This window comes from Hippoglossus hippoglossus, chromosome 21, assembly GCF_009819705.1.
Source record: "Hippoglossus hippoglossus isolate fHipHip1 chromosome 21, fHipHip1.pri, whole genome shotgun sequence".
Lineage (NCBI taxonomy): Eukaryota > Metazoa > Chordata > Actinopteri > Pleuronectiformes > Pleuronectidae > Hippoglossus > Hippoglossus hippoglossus.
In genome coordinates this window covers 527,521-552,019 of record NC_047171.1, presented here as the reverse complement: position 1 = coordinate 552,019, position 24,499 = coordinate 527,521, and the positions used below count along the sequence as shown (strand labels likewise).

Genomic DNA, 24,499 nt, shown 5'->3' with positions numbered 1-24,499 from the left:
GAGTGTGCTCACGCACAAGAAGATTCAACTCAACAGGAAAACTTGACTCAAACGATCTGTTTTTAGGTCCAGAAGGTGGCGCTAGAGGGAAGCTCGAAAGAACGAGATCAGGATGTTTTATTAAAATCCAGAATCCTCCCCTGGAGAACTACATGTTATATTCTGTATGAAGATAATAATGTTTCACAGTAATTTGAGTAAAATGATCCTGTTGTTAAAGACGGAGATGAGAGTACCTTTCTCCTTCCTCGTCTCTTGGTCTTTGGGAGGAGCGACGGCAGCTTCTGGTTCCTTTGCTGCTTTTTGAGGTTCAGGACGTTTTTCCTCCACAGGAACTTGAAAGAGCATCACAAACATTAGAAGATGAACTCGTGCTGAAGAGTTGTTAGAGAAAAGCCACTCTATCGAGTGTGAGACGAGAAAACACGACGGAGACTCTGGAGCCACCGATTAGACGTTAAGAGTTTAAGATGAAGGTGAGAGTTTTAGTGTGAGGATGATTGACAGCTCAGGTACCTTTAGCGGCCACAGGCTTCTTCTGTGGTGCTTCTTCTCCTCTCTGCACCTTCGGTGGGACTGTAGCTGGAGGAGCTGGAGGAGGAACCACCTCCTTCTTCTTTGCTGCTGGTTCAGGTTCTTCAAAAGAACACGTCATTCGTCAGATATTTGCATAAAAACGTGTGTCGCTGTTAAATGTAGACAAACGATTCACTCACAGACATTGGAGACGGTTAAAGTTGACGTTCGTCACATAAATTAAAAGTTTCAAGAAGTTTAAGAATTTAAACCTTAGTTCAACAAACACTCAGAAAAACAAGATTCAAGTTAAATTCGGAGTTAAGAGATTTAAGAAAAAATCCAGAGTGGCATCTCAGCCAGACGTGTTGTGTACCTTTCCTCAACGGTTCCTTTGGAGCGGCCGTCGGTTCTGGTTTGGTCTTGGGTGGTTCTGGTATTGCTTCAGGTTTTTTAACTGCCGGCTCAGGTTTGGGAACCCTGACGGGTTTTGGTGCTGGAGGTTCTGGCGTGGCGACGGCCGGTTGGGGTTTTGTTACAGGAGGCTCCGGCTTACGGACCCCTGGTTTTGTTTTTTCTGGTTCTGGTTTTGGTTTCTGGACTCCTGGTTCTGGCTTGGTCTCAGGCTTGACCTTTGCCAGCTCTGGTTTTCCAGGTTCTTCAGGGACTTAAAGCAACATTCAGATAGTTAACATACAAGCAAAGACACAGAAATTCAAAGATTCGCTTCCATGTTGAAGCTGAACAAACACAATGAAGACTTTGATACTGACGACACAGAAACACACACACTGCCGGAAAGTCGTTAAACCCAACACACATCCAGACAGAACAGGAAATACCTTTGGACGGTGGTGTTGTCGGCTTCTTCAGCGCCGCCGGTTTAGCTTCAGCCTCCGGCTGGATCTTGGCAGGTTTGGGTTCAGGTTCTGCTTTGGGAGCTGGTGAGGGTTTAGGCTTTGGTTCAGGTTCTGCTTTTGGTTTGGGTCTGGGTTCGGGTTCAGGCTTTGCCGCAGGGGCCACCTTTTTGGGCTCTGCTAGAACCTGAGGCTTGGACTCATCTTCAAGTAGGTAACACAGACAGTGGCTAATGTTAGCATAGAGTGGTGGAAGGATGTAAAAGTTACGAAGAGGCGTTCAGAGGAGCTGACACTGAACTAAGAGACACACTGAAGCAGAGACAGCGACGTGAGACACAGAGAACAAACAGAATCTGAATACAATCCAGACCAGACAGATGTTAACACTGGAGACGCTACAGAGCAAAGTGGAACTGAAGACATGAAATGACCAGAAGAACTCGTACCTTTCTTTGGCACTCCAGGCTTTTCAGTGGGCAGTGAGGGAACAACAGGCTTCTGAAGCTCCTCTGGTTCTTTAAGATTTAAACATGAGGCAGAAAATCAAAGACAACAAAAGGAATGAGAATCAGGTTCAACTGTTAACACATCAGAACAGAGGAGAAGCCTCTACCTTTGAGAGCAGGAACCTGCTTCTTCTCTGGGACTGAAACCACTGCAACCTTTTCCTCCACTGGCTTTTTGGCCTCGACTACATGAGACGTTCAGTAAAATGTCACAACATAGAGACATGGAGACGTTACGAGTGAAGAGCACCTCATCACATTAGAAACACAGGAAGTGCATGATTTCACATTAAAGGTATGTTGGTACCTTCAGGCTGGAACTTCAGAGCTGCTGTCGGCTTCTCTTCAGGCTGTTTCTCTCCAGCTTTGAGAACTGACAAAGACAGCGAGTGAGTTAGCATCAGCACACAGACGCTGAGCGTTTGCAAGTGAAGCAGAGAAGCGCAGAAGAGAATTACAGAAGAAAAGAGAAAGCTTCTACAGTAGATAAAGTAATTACTGTTCTACCTGTAGCAAGAGAGGAAGAGTGAAATAACCAGGACAAAGCTGAACAGACACAACAGTGGAAGATGTTAGTAGCGGAGGAAGGAGAAGTGAGTTTGCAGAGAACAAGGCGCTGAAGCTGCGGACGACGTTCAGCTCTGGTACCTTTAGTTGGGATTTCCTCTCTCACTCCAATTCTCTGAGTCTCCACCGTTTCCTGAATAGCGACTCTGGCAGCTGGAGAAACACAGGAACACATCCAGGATCATGATTAGTATCAAATAGATGTCACTGCTGTTTGAAGTAGAAATGATTATATCACTGTGACCGAAACACTTAAAAAGATCATTTCCTGCTCGTAGCAGATGTTAAACAACCTGAAATCAAGTCTCGTGCATGTTTTCACATTAACTACACTGATGGAGTTCAGACTGATGGAGTCAGCGTGGTTAGAAAATGGAAACCATAACGATTCACCTGCACTTCAAGGTAAGAAATGAAAACTTTTTTGTCGGTTAAAGAACCAGCAGAGGTTATTTTCAACAAGAGGAAACACAAGGACCTCCCAAAGACAAAGAGCCAGGTCCCAGCGGCTCAGACAGACACACAAACCACCTCCCTAATCTGATCTGATACCTTTGGTTGTTGACACCTGTTGTGAAACCGTCTCCTCCGTCCGGCTCTGATACTCGACTGTGACGAGCACAAAAGTGACACAAGACAAGAAACGTGAGAAGAAATGGCAGCGTCACAGTTTCACAAAGTTGACATGTTGTTGTCTCAGAAACTTAAGAGGAATGAATAAATCTCTGTGATCTCATGGATTATTCAACAGGACGAGGGTCAGAGGGTCTGAAGGTCAGAGGGTCAGAGGGTCTGAAGGTCAGAGGGTCTGAAGGTCAGAGGGTCAGAGGGTCTGAAGGTCAGAGGGTCAGAAGGTCAGAGGGTCTGAAGGTCAGAGGGTCTGAAGGTCAGAGGGTCAGAGGGTCTGAAGGTCAGAGGGTCTGAAGGTCAGAGGGTCAGAGGTCGAGAGGGTCAGAGGGTCTGAAGGTCAGAGGGTCTGAAGGTCAGAGGGTCAGAGGGTCTGAAGGTCAGAGGGTCTGAAGGTCAGAGGGTCAGAGGTCGAGAGGGTCAGAGGGTCTGAAGGTCAGAGGGTCTGAAGGTCAGAGGGTCTGAAGGTCAGAGGGCGAGAGGGTCAGAGGGTCTGAAGGTCAGAGGGTCTGAAGGTCAGAGGGCGAGAGGGTCTGAGGGTCAGAGGGTCTGAAGGTCAGAGGGTCAGAGGGTCTGAAGGTCAGAGGGCGAGAGGGTCAGAGGGTCTGAAGGTCAGAGGGTCTGAAGATCAGAGGGCGAGAGGGTCTGAGGGTCAGAGGGTCTGAAGGTCAGAGGGTCTGAAGATCAGAGGGCGAGAGGGTCTGAGGGTCAGAGGGTCTGAAGGTCAGAGGGTCTGAAGATCAGAGGGTCAGAGGGTCTGAAGGTCAGAGGGTCTGAAGGTCAGAGGGCGAGAGGGTCTGAGGGTCAGAGGTCGAGAGGGTCAGAGGGTCTGAAGGTCAGAGGGTCAGAGGGTCAGAGGTCGTCCAGGACCTGAGCCTCTGAACAACCAAACGTTAGAGAATCATAAAATGGTCCAAAGAGAAATAAAACTACCTCAGTCAGTCGTCATGGTTGGTCCGTTCCAATTGTCTCATTATAGTAATTCATCCATTAGTCACTTTATTATAATTAAAGACACAATTTCACCAATTCAATTACACATGTGAAGTCTGACAACTACTGAGAATAAAGTTAAACTTTGTCTGAAATAAGTCAATTATGTTATTATTACTTCAGTGTTTTGTCAGAACTTCAGATCTCAGGCTTCACACATTCCATCTGTTTCCGTCTGAACTTTTACAAACTGTTTGTCACATTTCATTTTCTACCAGATTAAAGAGTTTGACTGTGAATCGACGACACAGCAGAAGATTAGTGTCACATGAGAACATGGAAGATGGGAAGATGGTTAAAGATGAAAAAAAGAAGAAAATCCCACAATGTCAGAGACTCGACAAACAAACGAGATCACGTAGACGTTCGTATAAACCCACACACACGTCACGTGACACAATGACGATGTTATGATGAACAGATTTGGGTAAAAATCAGAAAACTAATCAGATTTTATATTTTTGGCATATTTCTTATTATTTTTTGTCATCATTTAAAAAAGACGTTTAAAAGAATGGTTTGAGTTTCGTCCCAGATCTGCTCACATGATGGTGATGGAGAAAATGAAGTTTGAGTAAAAGGAGGAAATACATGGAGTGTTACCTCTTCGCTCCACCTCCATCTCTTGATACGAATATTCAGCCGATTCTTTAAAAAACAACCATGTTTTTATTTATTTCCGTTCTTAAGAACAAAGAATTTTCCATTTAAGGATTATTGTGGATTAGTTGGTCAGTGAGGTGAGAATCTTTTTTTCCTGAATTGATGTTAATCAGTTTTCTGGTCAGGGTGAAGGATGTAAGAGGATGAAGAATAAAAACATAAGTAAATACCTCTGTGTTCAATCTTTTCTTCATACTGATAGAACTCAGCAGATTCTTTAAAACAAAAAAACATCTTGCTTTCATTATGTATCAATTGTGATTTTAAAGATTTAGATTTGGTTTAAAGTCGCATGTTTAAATAAATGGACTCATAAGAAGCTTCACACCCACGTTCTGCTCCTGGTTCTAATCTTACCTTGAATGGCCACAGACGAGGACACGTCCGGCCTCTGAATCGAGGTGTCTGGGACATCTACAAGTTCATACCAAAACTTTCTTTAGAACAAAACTACCACAGCACAAGTATTCAAGAACAAATGTGTGTAAAGTAGAATTAAAACATGGACATTTAAAAAAATCCTCCTGCTCAGCAAAGTAGTTGAATGATAAAAGGTATGAAGAGCATTCAGGTCATAGTCAGTGCCGACTTCATCCGGACTTTAGAACTATGGCAGCTGGTCATTTTCCTATTTGAGCCCCTCTGGGTAATAGATACACTAAAGATTTAGATCCTATGACCATAAGCAGCTACACATACATGACAATATCTCTTGACAACAAATTCTATCTCTTTATTTTGACCTGATCTGTATTTTACCAGTTTACCAGTAAGAGGCTTGTGGCATCAGCCAGTTAGCAGATCTTTAACTGTGAAAGGCTGCAGACACTACGTTACTAATGTTCAGCAGACGTGCAACAGGTAGAAGCTTCTGTTTTATAGAATTGTACAATTACATTTATGTCAAGTTCCAATATAAACAAAACAAATGGACTCACAAAAAAACACGGGGACAAAACAAAAGACAAAAAGAGAGATGGCAGCTCACTGCCTTCGCTGGTTCCCACAGATTCACTGTGGGAATTTAAACGTGTTCTACATGCTTTCATTGTTTGTAGGTTCTATGTTTCTCAGTTTCCAGTCACACTCTGTGTGTTGGGGGACGTTTGGGGCCCAGACTAAAGGACCCTACATGAAACCAATCGATAGCCGATCATAATTTAACTGGTTCTCACAGAGTTGTCGCTCATGTGGACGACTGCTAACTGATCCTTATCAGGGAGCCCCTTGAGCTCGGGCCCCAGCGGCTGTCTGTACAGAGAACAAGAGGATTTCCTGAAATGCCCTGACACATTCTAGAAGACAGAATACTCACCCATGGGAACCATTGCTAATTCAATTTCTGTGAAAAAAGGAAAGAGTGAAAAAGTGTTTAACACTAAAAGAGACAAAGGCTGAACAGAAGATAAAAGGTGGCGTCTGACTAGAACTGTACCTTTGCCAGACAAATAAAGCTCAGCTGTGCTCTTAGCCTCTCCTCTGGGCTCCAACCTCACAATCACTGAGTACACGCCTACATGGGATTAGTAATGAAGACGTTTAACACTCAGAAAAACAATCAGGAAAAAAATCTGCAGGGCTTTGTGACGGGCGTTTGGGGCTAGATGGCGCTCTACACACCTTCGTCTTCAATGGTCACGTTTCGGATGACCATGAAATGTCTTCTGTCCTCGCTTGTGAAGTTGTACTTAGTGCTCTCTTTCAGTTCCCAGGTGTCTTTGTACCATGACACGATAGCGTTGTCAAAGGACACCTCGCACTCAAAGGTGGCCGACTGGCGCTCGTTGACTTCCACGTTGTGGATGCGTTTGGTGAAATGAATTTGCTCGGCTAAAACAGATAAAGACGTGAATGGGTAAATGTGTTTGGCATCACAACTGGGAATGTATGACAACAGCTGAATGAAGTTTTCACCGACAACACATCCACACGGTTAGAAATGGCGATCAGAGGACAGTTATGAGGACTGGTTGTTGGGGGGGTGTTTGAGTCGGGACAGATGTAAGAAGACAACACATGAGATGATGGCAGACTTTCTTCCTCCGGGAGAGCAGAGCAGTAAAGAGACAGAAGAAGAAAGAGCGGAAAAAAGAGGGAAAACCCCAAATCTCCAACATTAGTTGTGTGATGGAGTCAAAAGAGGTTAGTGAACGGGTAGAACATCCACGTCTAGAAGGTTGCAGGAAGGTTTCCAGGTACAAACCTTCCACCCAGAGGTCGGCTGATGACTCCAGGTGCTGGTACCTGCAGGTGTATCGACCCTGGTCTTCGTGCTTCAGGTCTCTGATCAGAAGCTTCTGAACCTTGTGCTTCACCTCAGACGTGAACCTGCCCTTCATCTCTAACTGCTTGCCGTTTTTATACCAGTGAGCCTCTACGTTAGGGACGGACAACTGACAAGACAGAGTGCACGACTGTCCTTCCTTACCCGATGTGTCCTGCAGATGCTTCTCAACCTCCACTTCTGAAAGACAAAACAAACATCCAGTTGGTTCGGACGTCACAGGACAGTTTCCACCAACCAGTGACCAACTGGTGTTCATTAAGACTGGTCTTAACTGTTGCACCAACCAAAACATAAGACTGGTCTTAATTACTCTCATAACCTAGAACAGCAAAGTATGAGCGAATTAGCTGATGAGCAGACGTGAGACCAGCTGGTTCGCCCAGTTAGTCATCGAGTGACTATCGTTACTGACCCATGACAGTGAGCTTGGCGCTGGAGATGTGCGGCCCACAGACCACCCGGTAGTTGCCCTGGTCGGACGACTGGCACTTCTTGATCTTGAGCAGGTGGCGGTCGCCACTGATGCTGATGTCGTACTTGTCACCGCTATCCAGTTTCTGCGTGCCCTTGTACCAGGACAGGGTGATCTCTGGGTAGTTGATCTTGATCTCGCACTCGAACTCCGCCTCCGCCTCTTTGTTGGTGAAGACGGACTGATCGGAGATGTCCTTCACCACAGTGACGGGCTGCAAGAGCGACAAGAGAAAAAGCTCCAGGTTATTGATAGAAAGGTTTTCTGATTTTAAGCCCAGGATGTTTCACCTGCCACAGATCTGCTGTTTAACTACTAACTCCGAAGTGGATCTCTGAGTTTGGTTTGGTCGGTAGTAACGTCAGCTCCATGGAGGCTCTGCTCTTCTCTATCAGCCTCTTTTTCATATTCAGTGAAACTGTGTCATTACAGCAGCTGAATTCTGAGTCTTCATGTTGTTTGTGCAGATGATTGTGAACCTGCTGAGGTGAGTGGATGTTCTGTGTGTGAGCTGATGGGTGCTGACCTCTGTGCGCTCCATCCTCTTCTGCAGGTCGGCCACCAGTCGGGCCATGTCCTCGTCTGACTCTCTGTCTCCACGTTCCAGTTCCTGTCAACAACAACATTATTACTCAGGACGTTGCTCCGGACTCGAACACACGAGGAGCTGACTGGGCGGAGCTTTACCGGTCTTCCACTTTCTTCAGCTTTCTCCTTCTTCAGCTGCTCGATGGCCTGCAGCAGGCCGCGGTAGTCTGTGATGCCGTACATGCGGGCGTACTTCTCGTACTCTTTGGGGTCCACGTTCCTCAACAGCTCCACGATGTCAATGTCCTTCTCCTCCTGTGGACTCTTCTGCTTCGATGGCGTCCTGAGGACAAAACAAAGGAGAGTTTGGTTGGACTTGTTGGAGACATAGACATCTGGACACACAGACATCTGGACACCAACAGAAACTCAGGTACACTCACTTCTTCAGTTTGGCTCGGAGGTCTCCCTCGAGCAGCGACGCCTCTTTCTTCTCGTCCACGTGCATGTCGGTGTTGCACTCGATCTCTCCGTGGTTGTTGGAGGCAACACACCTGTACTGGCCCGAGTCCGACTTGGTCACCTCTCTGATCTCCAGTTTGGCCTCCTGGCCCTTCTGCTCGATGGAGATGCGGCCGCCGTGCGTTACCTGCCTCCACTTCCCCTTCATCCACTTCACACTGGGGATTGGGTCTCCGCCCACCTTGGCGATGAAGGTGGCGGTGCCCTCTGAGGAAGAACAGGTGGCAATTAATCTACAGTCACAGGTTGTGTGTTGCGTTGTGTGATGTGCTGTGTGTTTGTGTGTGGCTCACTCTCAGTGACGTGTGCAGGTTTCGGTGTCTCAATGAAGAACAGGTTGTCCAGTTTTTTGGGCGAAGCAACACTTGGAGCTTCAGCCAGAGGCGGAGCTGCTCCTGGTTTCTCTGCAACACGACAACACGGTGCAATAATACACAACTGTTTTCTTCCACCAATAAAAACACAGATATTGTTAGTTTGAAGCGTGGTCACAGAAGAACGTCAGTTTTTAAAGATGTTTTAAACACTGAGAAACAAAGAAAACAACTTTTAAATGAGCTGAAAACAGTGAAGCCTCTAAAATCATGAGAAGCTGCAGTTTGTGAAAAGTCCAGTTCACCAACAGACGATGAAGCAGTTTCACACTTTGATAACGAGGCCCAATGTTCTAATGAGCAGCTACAACATGTAATGACCTCCGGTGTCCAGCAGGTGGAGCCAGTCTACCACTGACTGTGTTTAAATGTTCAACCGACTCAAAACGTGAAATCAACAAAAAAACATTTGTTAAAAACAACTTTTTCTCCCTGGTGCTGCGGTGACATTAGTCGTCTCTTACTTACCTTTAACCGTCACTTTAGCTTTGCAGAACTCGCTGCCAGCGTCGTTGGACGCCTTGCAGAGGTAATCGCCAGCGTCGTGTCTGGAGGCGGGGCTGATCTCCAGGCAGGCCGTCCCGTCGGAGAAGCTGATCCTGGTGCTGCCGGACGACGTCAGGTCCTTCCTGTCCTTCATCCACTGGATCATCAGAGGAGGTGACCCGCAGACGTGACACCTGAGGCTCAGCTTCTCACCCTCGTCCACCGTCGCGGGTTTGAGCGAGACGTCGAAGACCGGAGGCTTCTTGGCCTCTGCAGAAGAGAAGAAAGAGTGTTTCATCTGAGCAGAGTGACGGACAGCACTGACGCCACTATTAGAAAACTCATCATCTCCTAATAACATGATCAGTACCTCTACTGTCATAATAAAAGAACGAAATACAAATAATAAGAAATAAGAGAAAAAAAGAGAGAAAAGAATAAAATGAGGAAGTGAAACCTCCGATAAAACAAGTCAGACGCAACGCGGCCTCTGTAAGCCACACCCACCTGAGATGCCGACAGTGATGTCACACGAGGCTCTTCCCGCCTCATTGGAGGCCTGGCAGGTGTAGCTGCCGCTGTCGCTCACCTGGCTGCTCTTGATGCACAGCACCGCCACATTACTCTTAAAGCTGATGTCATATTTGTCGGAGCTGTGGATCTCCGTGCTGTCTCTGAACCAGCTGATGGACATGGGCTGAGAGCCAGAAACCCGGCCCTCCATCTTCACCAGTTTTCCCTCCATGTCCTCGATGTGCCCTGACGGCTTCTTGGTGAACACTGGAGGGTTCTTACGCTCTGAAAACAAGAGAGGGAAGCCACGTGAGGACGGGAAGCTGCGTTTTTCAGCACAAAGAAACGCCATCACATAGGCTTGAGTTAAAGAAGAGGGGCCGAGGGGATAAGAGTTTGGCCCCGTGGGTTAAAATACCTTTGACCGTGATGTCGGAGGAACAAGAGTCCTTCCCCACGTCATTAGCGGCATGGCAGAAGTACCTCCCTGTGTCGGCTTTATCTGCCTTCACGATGGTCAGGTGCGGCGTGTTATCCACGCAGCTCATCTTATAATTCCCCCCAGTGCGAATGTCTTTGTGGTCTTTGGACCATGTGACTTTAATGGGGGCGGAGCCATTCAAGTGACACTCCAGCTCAATGCTGTCGCCCACTGTCACTTCCTGTGGTGACAACATCCTGTCAAAGACTGGAGGGTATCTGGGTTCTGCAGGTCCGTCAAAGAGCGGGAAGAAGAACACGCCACAAGAACAACAACAAAAAAACACGTTTAGATGAAATGTTTCATAATCGTTATTTTGTTAATATTATTATTTTATGAATATTTCACAGAGGTTCTGTTTTTATTAAACATCTCTCTCACAACCATAAACTGTAAATAAAGATGGATGACACAACGTCTCTTAAAAGTAAACTCAAATCATCTTGATCGCCCCCTGGTGTCTGGCTGCAGTATAGGTCATAAACCTCCTCCTCCTCCATGTCAGCAGATGGGACATGGACCAAACAAAAAAATCGAAGTAGACGTGAAATAAATGTTTGTAAAGATGTTTCTGTCATTTCAGGTCGTTATCATCTCTCTGATGTTTGTTCAAGTTTCTGATCAGTTTGGTTTGAATCAGTTATTTGATGATATAAAAACAGTCATGATTGACAGCTGAGACTGACTCTTGATTTTTGCTTCATTTCTGGACAGTGGGAGGAAGTGGACACGTGTCGTCCATCATTATTCAGTCTGTAGTCAGAGGTTCTGCACCTCTGGCTCGTGACCCCACACAGGTTCAAATCCCAAGCAGACGAGGTCGGGACATGTTTGATGGTGTCATCGAAGAACCAGTTTTATTTAATTGAGAATAAAGCTGAACTAAAATCAGTTTTATTAATTGAGGTTAAGGTTATTCAAACTGAAAGAAGAATGTTTGTTAGTGTTTGAGATCAGAACCATTCAACCAATCAGCTCTGTCTCCACTGACCTTGCAGGGTGAGCTTGGCTCTGCAGGAGGCCGAGCCCACGCTGTTGTTGGCCACGCAGGTGTACTCGCCAGAGTGCCTCATCTCACTGTGCTCAATCTGCAGCACGGCCGTGTTGTCATCGTACAGCATAGAGAAGTCGTTTCCGTGCGTCAGAGGCTCGCCGTCTTTCAGCCACGACACGTCGATGGGTGACGAGCCGGCGACACGGCACTCGAACCTGACAGGCAGACCCTCCGTCTGCTGCAGGCTGGTGATCTTCTTGGGGAAGGTCGGCGGCGTTTTGGCCTCTAGAGGAGGAGCAGACGTGACAGTGAAATGTAACTAAGTACATTTAATCAAGTACTTAAGTAAAAACATGAAGTGTAATATCAAACACACATGTAAATGTACAACAGGTGATTTTTAAAATATGATGCTGAATAAAGAACAGGTTTTATATTTATTTATTTCATCTTTATTTTTGAAATGGAATGTGTTAAATATATACAACTTACTTGACAATTCATATTGTTCATTTTACAAATGAGCAGGTTGTTATTTTGAGATTAAAATATGTAAATCAGATGTTTCACCTTGAACGTTGAGTCTGCAGGTGGAGGAGGCGGAGCCGATGCGATTCTCCGCCTTGCAGCTGTATTCTCCGATGTCGGCCTTGGTGGCTTTGCTGAGCTTCAGGTGGGCGACGCCCTTCGAGTACTCCAACTTACAGGTGGGGCTGGACCGCACTTTACCGTCAGCCTTGAACCACGACACTTTGATCTCGGGAGTTCCCGCCACCTGACACTTGAGACACACGGCGTCCCCGGCGGTCACCTCCATGGGCTCCAGAGACTCCACAAAGTACGGTGGCTCTGCAGTGACAAACACAAACCATCAAAATCTACCAGAAAAATGACACCTGCTTCTTTTAAGCTGGTAACCAATCAGAGCTGAGAACACACCCACTCCTCCAATCAAGTTTCTGTTTTCATTCAGGGCAAGAGGAGAGGATCCGATGATTGAGCTAAGCTAAGCTAATTAGGAGCTGCTAACGATCCCATAGAGATCCAGTGACTGAGCTAAGCTAAGCTAATTAGGAGCTGCTAACGATCCCATAGAGATCCAGTGACTGAGCTAAGCTAAGTCTCTGACAAACAGTTGAGAGGGGGAGCTCACCGAGAATAGAGACGGCCGCCTCACATGTGTCGTCTCCGGCATCGTTGGACACTCGGCAGCTGTACCGTCCTGCCGCCTCCTTGTCGTCGGTACTGAGACACTCCAGGATGCAGGAGCTCTCCGTCGTGGTGATGTTGTGTTTGTAGGAAGCAAAGATTTGCTGTCCGTCTTTGTACCAGCTCACCGTGATCTTTGGTGTTCCGGTGTAGGTGCACTCCAGAGTTAACGGTTTCCCCTTCTCCACCGCCACGTCCTTCAGCTTCTTGGAGAAGGCGGCGGGTTCTGAGGAACGAAGAGTAAACACAGCGACTGATGGTTTTAAATCTGAGGTCAGTGTTTCTAGTAAAATACTTGACTGGTTAAAAATCTGTGTTTTCTGATGTAAATGCACAATTATGTTGATTTCTCATTCTGAGAGGTGTTGACTTTCTAAATTTAAATTCTATATATTTGTTTATATTTGTGTTTATGTTAAACTGTAAAATAGCAAACATCATTTACATTTCTTTGTCATAAGGGTTTTCTACTTAAACATACTGTATCAGGTGATGAATCGGTATTGAAACTTTTTAACTTCCAAATATCTGTATCAAACTGCCCGGAAAAAATGTGTAACTTGCAGTTTTATTGTTTTACTGTGTTGTTGTTTTACTTTGTTCCTCTGACGGAATGAGCTTCAGTCTGTATTTCTACACGACGGCTGAAAGAATGTCAAACATGTCTGACCTTTGACCGTGAGATTAACTGGACAGCTTTCCTTCCCGGCGTCGTTGGTGATCTGACACGTGTACTCGCCAGCGTGAGATCTGTCCACGTTGAAAAGCTCCAGAACCACCTGGTTATCCTTCAAGGAGAAATCACAGCCTCGTCCCGCCAGGATCTCTTTGGCTCCTCTGAACCACTGTAGTTTGAGCGGCGCGCTGCCTTTAACCATCGCTGAGATCGTCACATTAGAGCCCGGCATGGCCTCCACCGGCTGAGGTGCCACCACAAAGGACGGAGGTTCTGAGAACAGAGATCGAACATGGAGGAGGCCGCATACTATTTATATATATATATATATATTCTTTCACATCAAAGGATTTAAACTGCTCTGGTTCATTATATTCATATTTAAATAATAAGAGACTTTGAGTATTTCTGACCTTTGACAACAAGCAACGCGCTGGTTTCACAGGATCCCGCCTTGTTGACGGCTTTACATTTATACGTTCCCGAGTCGGACAGCTTTAGCGAGGGAACCCTGAGCATGCAGCTGTTCTCACTGAAGGAAATATCATGGTTGGGTCCACTCTGAATTTCCTTGCTATCGTGGAACCAGGAGATGGTGAAAGGAGGAGAACCTGACACTTTACACTCCATCTCTCCAGCTTCTGCGACAACTGTGTTACAGTCCTTCAACGTCCTGGAGAAGGTGGGAGGAATGATCTTATCTATGAGGAGGGAAACAGGAAGTCAGTGCTGCATCAGGACAAATGTATGACTTCAATGTATTTTCATTTGCGGAGTTTGGAATGAAACCTCATTATCTCCTCAGCACTATGATGAGGGGGGGGGGGGTGAAGTGTTTGAGTCCACAGACACTTCACCCCCCCTCCCCTTCACCCACTCCTCCAGAATCTTATTGTCACGAACTTGAATATTAAAAAAATATCTCACTCTACTCATCAAAGCCCAAGTTCAGAGAAAACACCAACCTAAGACGGTGAGATTAATTTTGCTCAGGTCCTTCCCGACCTCGTTCATGACCTCAAACGTATATTCTCCAGAGTCGAGTTTCTCAGCAGAAAGAACGTTAAGGCTGGAAATCATCCGGGAGAATGAGATCTTGTATTTCCTCCCAGAGGCCAGCTCCACGCCGTCCTTGAACCACTTGGGGACGAGCTCTGGGGTCCCACGCACTTTGACCTCGAGGGCGGCGATATCTCCTGCCGTCACACTCAGAGAGTCGGGCTTATCCACGATCATAGCCGGTTCTGGAATCGACAGAGAAGGAGCAGAACATGTTTTTAATCAAACCTGCAGGGGGAGACAACTGCAAGAGAAAGAGAGAATTATATGTTTACAAACCTAGAACAGTCAAGTTAGCGAAACACTCCACACTCCCAGCATCATTTCTGAGTTGGCAGCTGTATTTGCCTGCCGTAGTTGCATCGGCCTTAAACACTTTAAGAGCGACCTGGTTGTTCTCAAAGGTGATTTTCCTGTTGTCACCGTCCCTGAGAATGTGATCCTTGTCTTGAACCCAGGACACAGTAATGGGTTCAGAGCCTTTAACAGTGGCCACAAGGGTCACCTCCTCTCCCAGTATCACTGTCATGTTTGACAGTTTCTTCAAGAACGACGGAGGCTCTGAAGAGAGGAGAAAAACATCGGGGGAAAGTCAGCAAGGTGACAAATGTAACTGAAACTAATGATTTTCATTTGAGATCATCGCAATTTCTACTGACCTCTGAGTTTAACTGACATCTGGCAGGTGTCACTTCCTACACTGTTTGACACTTTGCACTCATATTGGCCGGCATCTGAGGCGTCTATCCCAATGACATGCAGCGTGGCTGAGCTGCCCTCGCTCACCATCTTATATTTCCTGCTCTCCATCAGAGGCTTCCTGTCTTTGAACCAGGTGATCTGGAACGGAGCTGTACCACTCATCTCGCAGTACAGACTCACGTCCTTACCCTTCAGCCCTTCAACAGGCTCAGGGACTTTGACAAAAGATGGGGCATCTACAAAAAGATCAGCAAACTGTTAATGAGGCAAAGGGATCCATGACGAGATCTTAAAGCTGAGACCCGTAACACTTCACGTTTTCACGAATCAGTTTTGTTGGCGGGAGGTTGTTGGAACAACAGTCCAGTTGAAACTACAATCAAGATGTTGTTGAAGATGGTTTGAACTACAACTAAGATGTTGTGGAAGATGGTTGGGACGAGAGCTAAGATGTTGTGGAAGATGGTTGGGACGAGAGCTAAGATGTTGTGGAAGATGGTTGGGACGAGAGCTAAGGTGTTGTGGAAGATGGTTGGGACGAGAGCTAAGGTGTTGTGGAAGATGGTTGGGACGAGAGCTAAGATGTTGTGGAAGATGGTTGGGACGAGAGCTAAGATGTTGTGGGAGATGGTTGAGACGAGAGCTAAGATGTTGTGGAAGATGGTTGGGACGAGAGCTAAGGTGTTGTGGAAGATGGTTGGGACGAGAGCTAAGGTGTTGTGGAAGATGGTTGGGACGAGAGCTAAGGTGTTGTGGAAGATGGTTGGGACGAGAGCTAAGGTGTTGTGGAAGATGGTTGGGACGAGAGCTAAGATGTTGTGGAAGATGGTTGGGACGAGAGCTAAGGTGTTGTGGAAGATGGTTGGGACGAGAGCTAAGATGTTGTGGAAGATGGTTGGGACGAGAGCTAAGATGTTGTGGAAGATGGTTGGGACGAGAGCTAAGATGTTGTGGAAGATGGTTGGGACGAGAGCTAAGATGTTGTGGAAGATGGTTGGGACGAGAGCTAAGATGTTGTGGAAGATGGTTGGGACGAGAGCTAAGATGTTGTGGAAGATGGTTGGGACGAGAGCTAAGATGTTGTGGCAGATGTTTGGGACGAGAGCTAAGATGTTGTGGAAGATGGTTGGGACGAGAGCTAAGATGTTGTGGAAGATGGTTGGGACGAGAGCTAAGATGTTGTGGAAGATGGTTGGGACGAGAGCTAAGATGTTGTGGAAGATGGTTGGGACGAGAGCTAAGATGTTGTGGAAGATGGTTGGGACGAGAGCTAAGATGTTGTGGAAGATGGTTGGGACGAGAGCTAAGGTGTTGTGGAAGATGGTTGGGACGAGAGCTAAGATGTTGTGGAAGATGGTTGGGACGAGAGCTAAGGTGTTGTGGAAGATGGTTGGGACGAGAGCTAAGATGTTGTGGCAGATGTTTGGGACGAGAGCTAAGGTGTTGTGGAAGATGGTTGGGACGAGAGCTAAGGTGTTGTGGAAGATGGATGGGACGAGAGCTAAGGTGTTGTTGAAGATGGTTGGGACGAGAGCTAAGATGTTGTGGAAGATGGATGGGACGAGAGCTAAGATGTTGTGGAAGATGGTTGGGACGAGAGCTAAGATGTTGTGGCAGATGTTTGGGACGAGAGCTAAGGTGTTGTGGAAGATGGTTGGGACGAGAGCTAAGGTGTTGTGGAAGATGGATGGGACGAGAGCTAAGATGTTGTGGCAGATGTTTGGGACGAGAGCTAAGGTGTTGTGGAAGATGGTTGGGACGAGAGCTAAGGTGTTGTGGAAGATGGATGGGACGAGAGCTAAGGTGTTGTTGAAGATGGTTGGGACGAGAGCTAAGATGTTGTGGAAGATGGATGGGACGAGAGCTAAGATGTTGTGGAAGATGGTTGGGACGAGAGCTAAGATGTTGTGGCAGATGTTTGGGACGAGAGCTAAGGTGTTGTGGAAGATGGTTGGGACGAGAGCTAAGGTGTTGTGGAAGATGGATGGGACGAGAGCTAAGATGTTGTGGCAGATGTTTGGGACGAGAGCTAAGGTGTTGTGGAAGATGGTTGGGACGAGAGCTAAGGTGTTGTGGAAGATGGATGGGACGAGAGCTAAGGTGTTGTTGAAGATGGTTGGGACGAGAGCTAAGATGTTGTGGAAGATGGATGGGACGAGAGCTAAGATGTTGTGGAAGATGGTTGGGATGAGAGCTAAGATGTTGTGGAAGATGGTTGGGACGAGAGCTAAGATGTTGTGGAAGATGGTTGGGACGAGAGCTAAGATGTTGTGGAAGATGGTTGGGACGAGAGCTAAGGTGTTGTGGAAGATGGTTGGGACGAGAGCTAAGATGTTGTGGAAGATGGTTGGGACGAGAGCTAAGATGTTGTGGAAGATGGTTGGGACGAGAGCTAAGATGTTGTGGGAGATGGTTGGGACGAGAGCTAAGATGTTGTGGAAGATGGTTGGGACGAGAGCTAAGGTGTTGTGGAAGATGGATGGGACGAGAGCTAAGATGTTGTGGAAGATGGTTGGGACGAGAGCTAAGGTGTTGTGGAAGATGGTTGGGACGAGAGCTAAGGTGTTGTGGAAGATGGATGGGACGAGAGCTAAGGTGTTGTTGAAGATGGTTGGGACGAGAGCTAAGGTGTTGTTGAAGATGGTTGGGACGAGAGCTAAGATGTTGTGGAAGATGGTTGGGACGAGAGCTAAGATGTTGTTGAAGATGTTTGGGACGAGAGCTAAGATGTTGTGGAAGATGGTTGGGACGAGAGCTAAGATGTTGTTGAAGATGGTTGGGACGAGAGCTAAGATGTTGTGGCAGATGTTTGGGACGAGAGCTAAGGTGTTGTGGAAGATGGTTGGGACGAGAGCTAAGATGTTGTTGAAGATGGTTGGGACGAGAGCTAAGATGTTGTTGAAGATGGTTGGGACGAGAGCTAAGATGTTGTTGAAGATGGTTGGGACGAGAGCTAAGATGTTGTGGAAGATGGTTGGGACGAGAGCTAAGATGTTGTGGCAGATGGTTGGGACGAGAGCTAAGATGTTGTGGAAGATGGTTGGGACGAGAGCTAAGATGTTGTTGAAGATGGTTGGGACGAGAGCTAAGATGTTGTGGAAGATGGTTGGGACGAGAGCTAAGATGTTGTGGCAGATGGTTGGGACGAGAGCTAAGATGTTGTGGCAGATGGTTGGGACGAGAGCTAAGATGTTGTGGAAGATGGTTGGGACGAGAGCTAAGGTGTTGTGGAAGATGGTTGGGATGAGAGCTAAGATGTTGTGGAAGATGGTTGGGACGAGAGCTAAGATGTTGTGGCAGATGGTTGGGACGAGAGCTAAGGTGTTGTGGAAGATGGTTGGGATGAGAGCTAAGGTGTTGTGGAAGATGGTTGGGATGAGAGCTAAGATGACAGAATTGATTTTGGGTTTGAAGGAACAGTCGACAGTCTTGTGAGCATTTGTTGATATTACAGACGACATAGTAAACTATAGTTAATGATCTTCACACTTCAGCACAGATGGCCGAGTGTGGAAGAGATGTCTGAGATGTTGGAGTTGTTGTGGAAGGAAGTTTGAAATTCAGCTAAAAAAGAAAACTTGATTTGTTAGAAGTACAGTACGGACAGCTGATCTTTATCTGATGGTTTTAATAAGATGATGGATTTATTTGTGATGTTGGGACAACAGCCCCAGATGGCTGACTTGTGGATGTTTGATGGAACTACAGCTAACAGCTGCCAGGGTTTTGGGGATAAGATGTTGAAATAATGAGGAAATGATGTTTAGATGTTGTAGTTGGGATCTTAACTCTAGATAAGATTGTGGAGTTGTGGAAGGATGACGAAACAAGGGCGGGGCCTGTGGGGTTTCTTGGAGCTGTAAAAAAGGACAATGGTTCTACAGCTAAAATTGCTGAGGTGTTGTCGAAAAGTATGTATCGTCATATGTTGTTACTCTTGCACTGATTTTGCAAAGACAAAGTTTGCAAAAAATCTCTCGAGTCGAGGTCTTTAACGATGGAGCCTTTCAAAATGTTACGGACATCAGCTTTAAGCAATAACACAAGAACCGACTGACACAGCCGGTGCATCAGAGTCATGAATAAATGACCATTATGAATCAGGGAGGCTGACCTTTAACAGTAAGTGTGCTGCTGCAGCTCACACTGCCAGCATCATTCTGAGCTTCACAGGTGTAAACTCCATCATCATCAAAGCTGGCGGACAGCAGTTCCAGGACTGAGACTGAGTCAACAAACGATGTCCTGAAGTTGCCCCCGTCTGTGACCTTGGTGTCGTGTTTGTACCAGGTCACTTTCAGAGGAGCTGTGCCACTGACTTTACACTCCAGGCGGAGGGAATCGCTCTGCTTCACAAACTTAGTGGCAGGGAGCTTCAGCACAAACTCAGGTGGTTCTGTAATGCCAAAGTACAGACATGTTAGCTGCTGTTGTGACAGGCAGGATGTCAGCTGACAATGATGGGTTAGCAGCAGACGTAGGATGGTTGTGTCAAATACAAACGCAACACAAATGGAACAAATAGTTGTTGAAAAGCTTCAGCGGCAAAATAGCTTCTAATCAAAACATGAACGTTCTGCGAAGCTGAGAAAACGTGACAGAATCACTGGTTTTATCCAGTGAAGCGGATGAAATGAAAACAGCCACAAGAATTGAATTAAAAGACGAGAATCCAACCTTTGACTGTCAGGTCGGCACTACACTGTATAGAGCCAGCGTCGTTACTGACTTGACAGCAGTACACTCCACTCTGGGCGACACCCACTGAATAGAGCTCTAAGAAGCAACACGTCGCCTCCAGCCCAGTGAAACACGTGGGCCCGGTCATGAGCTCCGAGTCGTCTTTGAACCATTTCACAGTGAACGGAGGAGTTCCTTTAAAAGAGCTTTTAAAGCGTACAGTGGAGTTGGGTAGAGCTGCCTGGGACTCGGGCAGTGTCGTGAAGCTGGGAGGTTCTGAAGAAAACGAGACGGAGCAGGGTGAAGAGACAGTCACATTTTGGTTAAATGACCAATCACACTGGAGATCACGTTCTAACCTTTGACCAAGAGCGAGGCACTGCTCTGACAGCTTCCTGCTGGATTGGTCAGTTTACAAGAGTAAGATCCTGCGTCGGATCTCTCCAGCTGCTCGATCTCGATAGACACAGCGTTGTCCTGCTGAATGAGTTTGTGTTTTACACCACTGGAGATTTTGGCCCCGTCTTTCTGCCACTCTACGCAGATCGGGAGGGAGCCGGAGATTTTGCAACATATCTGAACAAAGGAGCCCAGGATCTCTTGCATGTCTACCAGCGGTTTGATGAAGCTTGGAGGAATTACTTGCTCTGTTCCCAAGAGAGAAGGTTAATAATTACACTGTGTTCAACGTGTCTAAATGTACCTCAGGTATTGTACGATTTTTACACCGACCTAGTACGATCACTCGGACTTTGCAGGAGCAGGTACTGATGTGGTTCGACACCTGGAAGAAGTATTCTCCTTCGTCCTCTTTGTGAGCCGACTGAAGCTTTAAGCTACTCGTGTTGTTCTCAAAGCTCAGTTTATGCTGCCTGATGGACTGAAGCTCTTTACCATCTTTCATCCATTTCACTTTGAGCTCAGGGGAACCTGTTACTTTACAGTCCAGACTGACTGGATCTCCAGCTGTGACCTTTATCACCTCTGGTTTCTCTGTGATCTGAGGAGGCTCTACAAGGCAAAGGAAAGTCAAACATTCATTTAGCGTCTGAGCGACACATTAGGACCATGTAAACATTGGTGATCAGTTAAGGTGTACCTTGCACTGTGAGGGCAGCAAAGCATCTATCCTGCCCAGCCTCGTTGACCACCTGACAGGTGTATCTCCCACTGTGAGTGGCCTCACAGGCAGGAATCCTAAGAGTGGCCACATTGTTCTCAAATGTTCTCTCAATCTTTGGATCTTCCAAAATCCAGCTCTCATCTTTCTGCCATTGTACAGAGAGAGTCGGAGAACCCTGCACGACACACTGAAACTCTGCCATTTTACCCAAGACAGTGGCGCTGTTCTCAATCCTCCTGGTAAATGTTGGTGGTTCTATTCGAGAAAACCAGTGAAATGTTAATTAAACAATCAATCATCACCTCAAAAGATAAAAATGTGATCTGTGATCGGACCGACCTTTGAGCTTTAGCGTTGTCTTACAGGTACAGCTGCCCACCTCGTTAGCAACAGTACAGTGATATTCACCCACATCAACAGCTTCACATTTGTGCACCTCTAGACCCACAGTGCCGTTCATCTGTGAGAAGCCATGTTTGGCGCTGGGTTTGATCTCCTTTGCATCTTTGTGCCACGAGATTTCAAATGGACCCGTCCCAGAAACCTGACTCTCAAAACAGGCACTGGAGCCTTTCACTACTTCGACTGGAGTCAGCTCTCTAACGAATGATGGCGGTTCTGAGATGAGAGAAAAACAGTCACCGGACTTTACTCACTTCCTTCATTTCTTAATATATTATGAACCAGACTTTTCTTTACATTTCTTTCTAGAGGTTTCCCATAGAAATAAATCTAAGACAAATGTCCACTATAATGGTATCCATTACGATGGTTAGGTTGCCAGTATATACAGGATTCACTTGTTTTAAGTTGTAGTTCTCAAGTTGAAATAATCTTTAAAATTCCGTAAACTTTACATATTCCATTCATCTTCAGGTTGAACTGTGAAATGTTCAGAAAACATGGGTTTTCTCAGATTGTCTCTTTTCAGCCTCTGTCGCAATCACTTTGTTTTAGCTCGCTCTGATTGGTCAGCTGGTTCCAATTGCAGATTCAAACTTACACACTAGATGAAAAATACATCATATGTTTCCTTTAAAACTAAAAACTGAAATGAAGTGCACAATGTAGGAAAGACGGCCTCCTAGGGTTTTTTTTGGGAAACCTCTGCTTTAAATCCTTTATTCTTTAAACACTGTGCAATGATCATCATGTCCTCTGACACAACTGACCTTTGACCTTGAGCTCCATGCTGCAGCTCTCGCTGCCGGCCTCATTACGAGCCTCACAGTAGTAAATCCCACTGTCTCTGCTCTCAGGCCCACAGACTTCCAGAGCGGCCACAGAGTTAGTGAAGGTGATCTTGAACCGATCACTGGGGATGATCTCCGAACCTTCCTTGAACCAGCAGATGTCTATCTCAGGTGTGCCGGCCACATGACACTCAAAGACTTTACTCTGACCGAGACGGACCACAGACACACGGGCCGGAGTCCGGACAAACGTAGGAGGCTCTAGAGTATAAAATAAGATGATTGATGTCACCGTGAGAAAGATGATGAGAAAATCTTTGATCTCTATAAAGTTGAAAGTGTTTAAGTTTCCATCCAAATGTTTCTCAGACTTTAAACACATCAGAGTGTTTCCAGAACCTCTTGCTGCTTTCATGTTTCTTTGATTCTCTGGATCATTGTATTTCTACAAAGTGTTTTCACTCTGTTAACGAACCGTACCATGGTTCAGTTTGATCCAGACCACTTCTTTTGGTCAGATTAAATGTTGGTCCCTAGTCTGGACTGTGGTCAGAGGAACCTTTCACACCAGATACTTTGGATCAGACTAAACGGAGAAGACTGGAGGTCTGGAGGAAATCGAGTCCGTCTCTGATTAAGTCCTATGAGCACGTTCAAGAGTTTGAAATTCATGCTCTATCAAGAAGTGGAGGATCAGTGTGACGCCAAAGGAAAGACACTCATTTAAATTCAAGATGCACTAAAGCACATAAGAACATATGGATGGAAACATACTTATTAACTCAGTGTCACACAAAGACCATTGACCTTTGACAAAGAGTGTCGTCTGACATGAAGTGGAGCCGACGTCGTTCTGTATCTCACACACATATTCTCCAGAATCTGAGGTTTTAGCAAAGAAAAGCTCCAATGAGCTGCAGGTGTTGTCTTTGGTCACGGAGCAGCCGGCACTGGACAAAATCTCCTTCTTGTTTTTGAACCATTTGATGGTTAGTGGCGGCGTGCCAGAGAGCAGAACGTTAAACTGGACCTTTGAGCCCGGCAACACGTTCATGGACTCAGGCTTTTCAAGAATACACGGAGGTTCTGGAAGAGAAAGAACAAACCTAGTGAAATCTACAGATCTTCCAACGGTTCGTTTTGTGTCTTTACTACAAAAACAAACCTTTAACAAATAAGATCCCAGAGCACTGGACCGTTCCTGCTTTGTTTTTGGCAATGCAGGTGTAGCTGCCGCTATCTTTAGCATCAAGATTAGAGATTTCCAGAAAAGCAACATTCTCAAAGAACGTGCATTTTTGTTTGTCATCAGTCTGGATCTCATTCTTGTCTTTGTACCACTGGATGGTTATTGGCAGCGAGCCAGACACAAGACATTCCAGATGAGCAAATGATCCTTTGATTCCTTCTGTCTGCTTCAGTTTTCTTGTGAAAGACGGTGGAATTATTTGATCTAACATTGGTAAAAGACAAAAGAGGTGAGAAACAATGTTCCAAGTAAAATGAAAATAAACAAATATTAGCTTTCACATAAACAACTGACCAAGAACAGTGAGCGTGGCTTCGCAAGAACTTTGGCCGACGTCATTTGAAACCTCGAAGGCGTATTCACCACTGTCACTTTTCTCGGTTTTTATAATCTTGAGCACAGAGCTGGTGTCCGTGCTCTGAACTTTAAATCGCTGGCCTGACGTCATCTCTTTTCCAGCTTTCAGCCATCGGGCCTTCAGGGGTTTTGTGCCTGAGAATCTGGCCTCGAGCGTGGCTGGATCCCCCTGAGTCACACTGATAGACTTCACCTCCTCTGTGACCTGAGCTGGTTCTGAGACGTCAAACACAACAGTCAGCAAAGAATCATTAACGGAGCGATGAGCCAAGAGCTGATGAAAGTAACAAACTGAAGTGAAGATCCATTTGGGCTTTATCAACTCAAAAGGTCAGAACATTTAAATAGTTATTTCCAGTAAATGCTCAGAGGTAAATCCATCACGTGGGTCATTTGGTGTCAGATCCTCACGTCTGTGGGCCGTACCGTCAAAGACATCAAGTCGGTGCTGATATGCTCACGAGATGATTATTGTCATTAAGGGAGATATGGCCTGACACAGTTTGAACTTTTTGGGGGAATCATGTGATCAAATCAGCCTGAAAATGTCCTTAATATCTGTGATGGTGTGAAAACTATGATTTGACAGAGGATGACTCTCATGAAAGGGACCAATGACAAATTCCCTGGAGGATGAAAAGTAAAGGAAGTCGAGCTTTAACTTATTCTTGTCATGTGCATGTACAGTATGACACATGTGTTAATTAGATGGAAATGATTGGCAGGTGCCAATAAAGAATAGAATGGAACCTCCTTCAGTTTACCTCTGAAACACCCGGCTGGTTCACTTTAAAATGACTTAACTTCATGAGTTGATAAAGATCCCCTGAACACACTCAAACTGAATAATTTTACAGCTTCA

General features: G+C 46.0%; 1 protein-coding gene across 6 annotated transcripts in view; it reads right to left on the bottom strand.

Moving 5' to 3' along the window:
* ttn.2 (titin, tandem duplicate 2) overlaps window positions 1–24,499 on the bottom strand; it is a 186,791-nt gene that overhangs the window by 112,603 nt on the left and 49,689 nt on the right. For all 6 annotated transcript variants that reach the window (XM_034573338.1, XM_034573339.1, XM_034573341.1 and 3 more), the window contains exons 52-93: window positions 23,575–23,853; window positions 23,197–23,484; window positions 22,839–23,117; window positions 22,011–22,292; window positions 21,178–21,456; window positions 20,815–21,093; window positions 20,448–20,726; window positions 20,075–20,362; window positions 19,713–19,991; window positions 19,150–19,431; window positions 14,993–15,271; window positions 14,613–14,894; window positions 14,240–14,518; window positions 13,688–13,975; window positions 13,269–13,547; window positions 12,543–12,824; window positions 11,960–12,238; window positions 11,387–11,674; window positions 10,333–10,620; window positions 9,909–10,199; window positions 9,384–9,671; window positions 8,835–8,945; window positions 8,463–8,748; window positions 8,179–8,362; window positions 8,018–8,101; window positions 7,432–7,705; window positions 6,936–7,196; window positions 6,353–6,562; window positions 6,168–6,245; window positions 6,048–6,074; window positions 5,090–5,146; window positions 4,903–4,947; window positions 4,673–4,717; window positions 3,002–3,058; window positions 2,531–2,602; window positions 2,190–2,255; window positions 1,990–2,070; window positions 1,823–1,891; window positions 1,359–1,577; window positions 893–1,183; window positions 517–636; window positions 237–335 (exon numbers count right to left, since the gene is read on the bottom strand). In XM_034573338.1, the coding sequence (XP_034429229.1) occupies window positions 237–335; window positions 517–636; window positions 893–1,183; window positions 1,359–1,577; window positions 1,823–1,891; window positions 1,990–2,070; window positions 2,190–2,255; window positions 2,531–2,602; window positions 3,002–3,058; window positions 4,673–4,717; window positions 4,903–4,947; window positions 5,090–5,146; window positions 6,048–6,074; window positions 6,168–6,245; window positions 6,353–6,562; window positions 6,936–7,196; window positions 7,432–7,705; window positions 8,018–8,101; window positions 8,179–8,362; window positions 8,463–8,748; window positions 8,835–8,945; window positions 9,384–9,671; window positions 9,909–10,199; window positions 10,333–10,620; window positions 11,387–11,674; window positions 11,960–12,238; window positions 12,543–12,824; window positions 13,269–13,547; window positions 13,688–13,975; window positions 14,240–14,518; window positions 14,613–14,894; window positions 14,993–15,271; window positions 19,150–19,431; window positions 19,713–19,991; window positions 20,075–20,362; window positions 20,448–20,726; window positions 20,815–21,093; window positions 21,178–21,456; window positions 22,011–22,292; window positions 22,839–23,117; window positions 23,197–23,484; window positions 23,575–23,853 (8,673 nt within the window). The remainder of the gene's footprint in view (window positions 1–236; window positions 336–516; window positions 637–892; window positions 1,184–1,358; window positions 1,578–1,822; window positions 1,892–1,989; window positions 2,071–2,189; window positions 2,256–2,530; window positions 2,603–3,001; window positions 3,059–4,672; window positions 4,718–4,902; window positions 4,948–5,089; window positions 5,147–6,047; window positions 6,075–6,167; window positions 6,246–6,352; window positions 6,563–6,935; window positions 7,197–7,431; window positions 7,706–8,017; window positions 8,102–8,178; window positions 8,363–8,462; window positions 8,749–8,834; window positions 8,946–9,383; window positions 9,672–9,908; window positions 10,200–10,332; window positions 10,621–11,386; window positions 11,675–11,959; window positions 12,239–12,542; window positions 12,825–13,268; window positions 13,548–13,687; window positions 13,976–14,239; window positions 14,519–14,612; window positions 14,895–14,992; window positions 15,272–19,149; window positions 19,432–19,712; window positions 19,992–20,074; window positions 20,363–20,447; window positions 20,727–20,814; window positions 21,094–21,177; window positions 21,457–22,010; window positions 22,293–22,838; window positions 23,118–23,196; window positions 23,485–23,574; window positions 23,854–24,499) is intronic.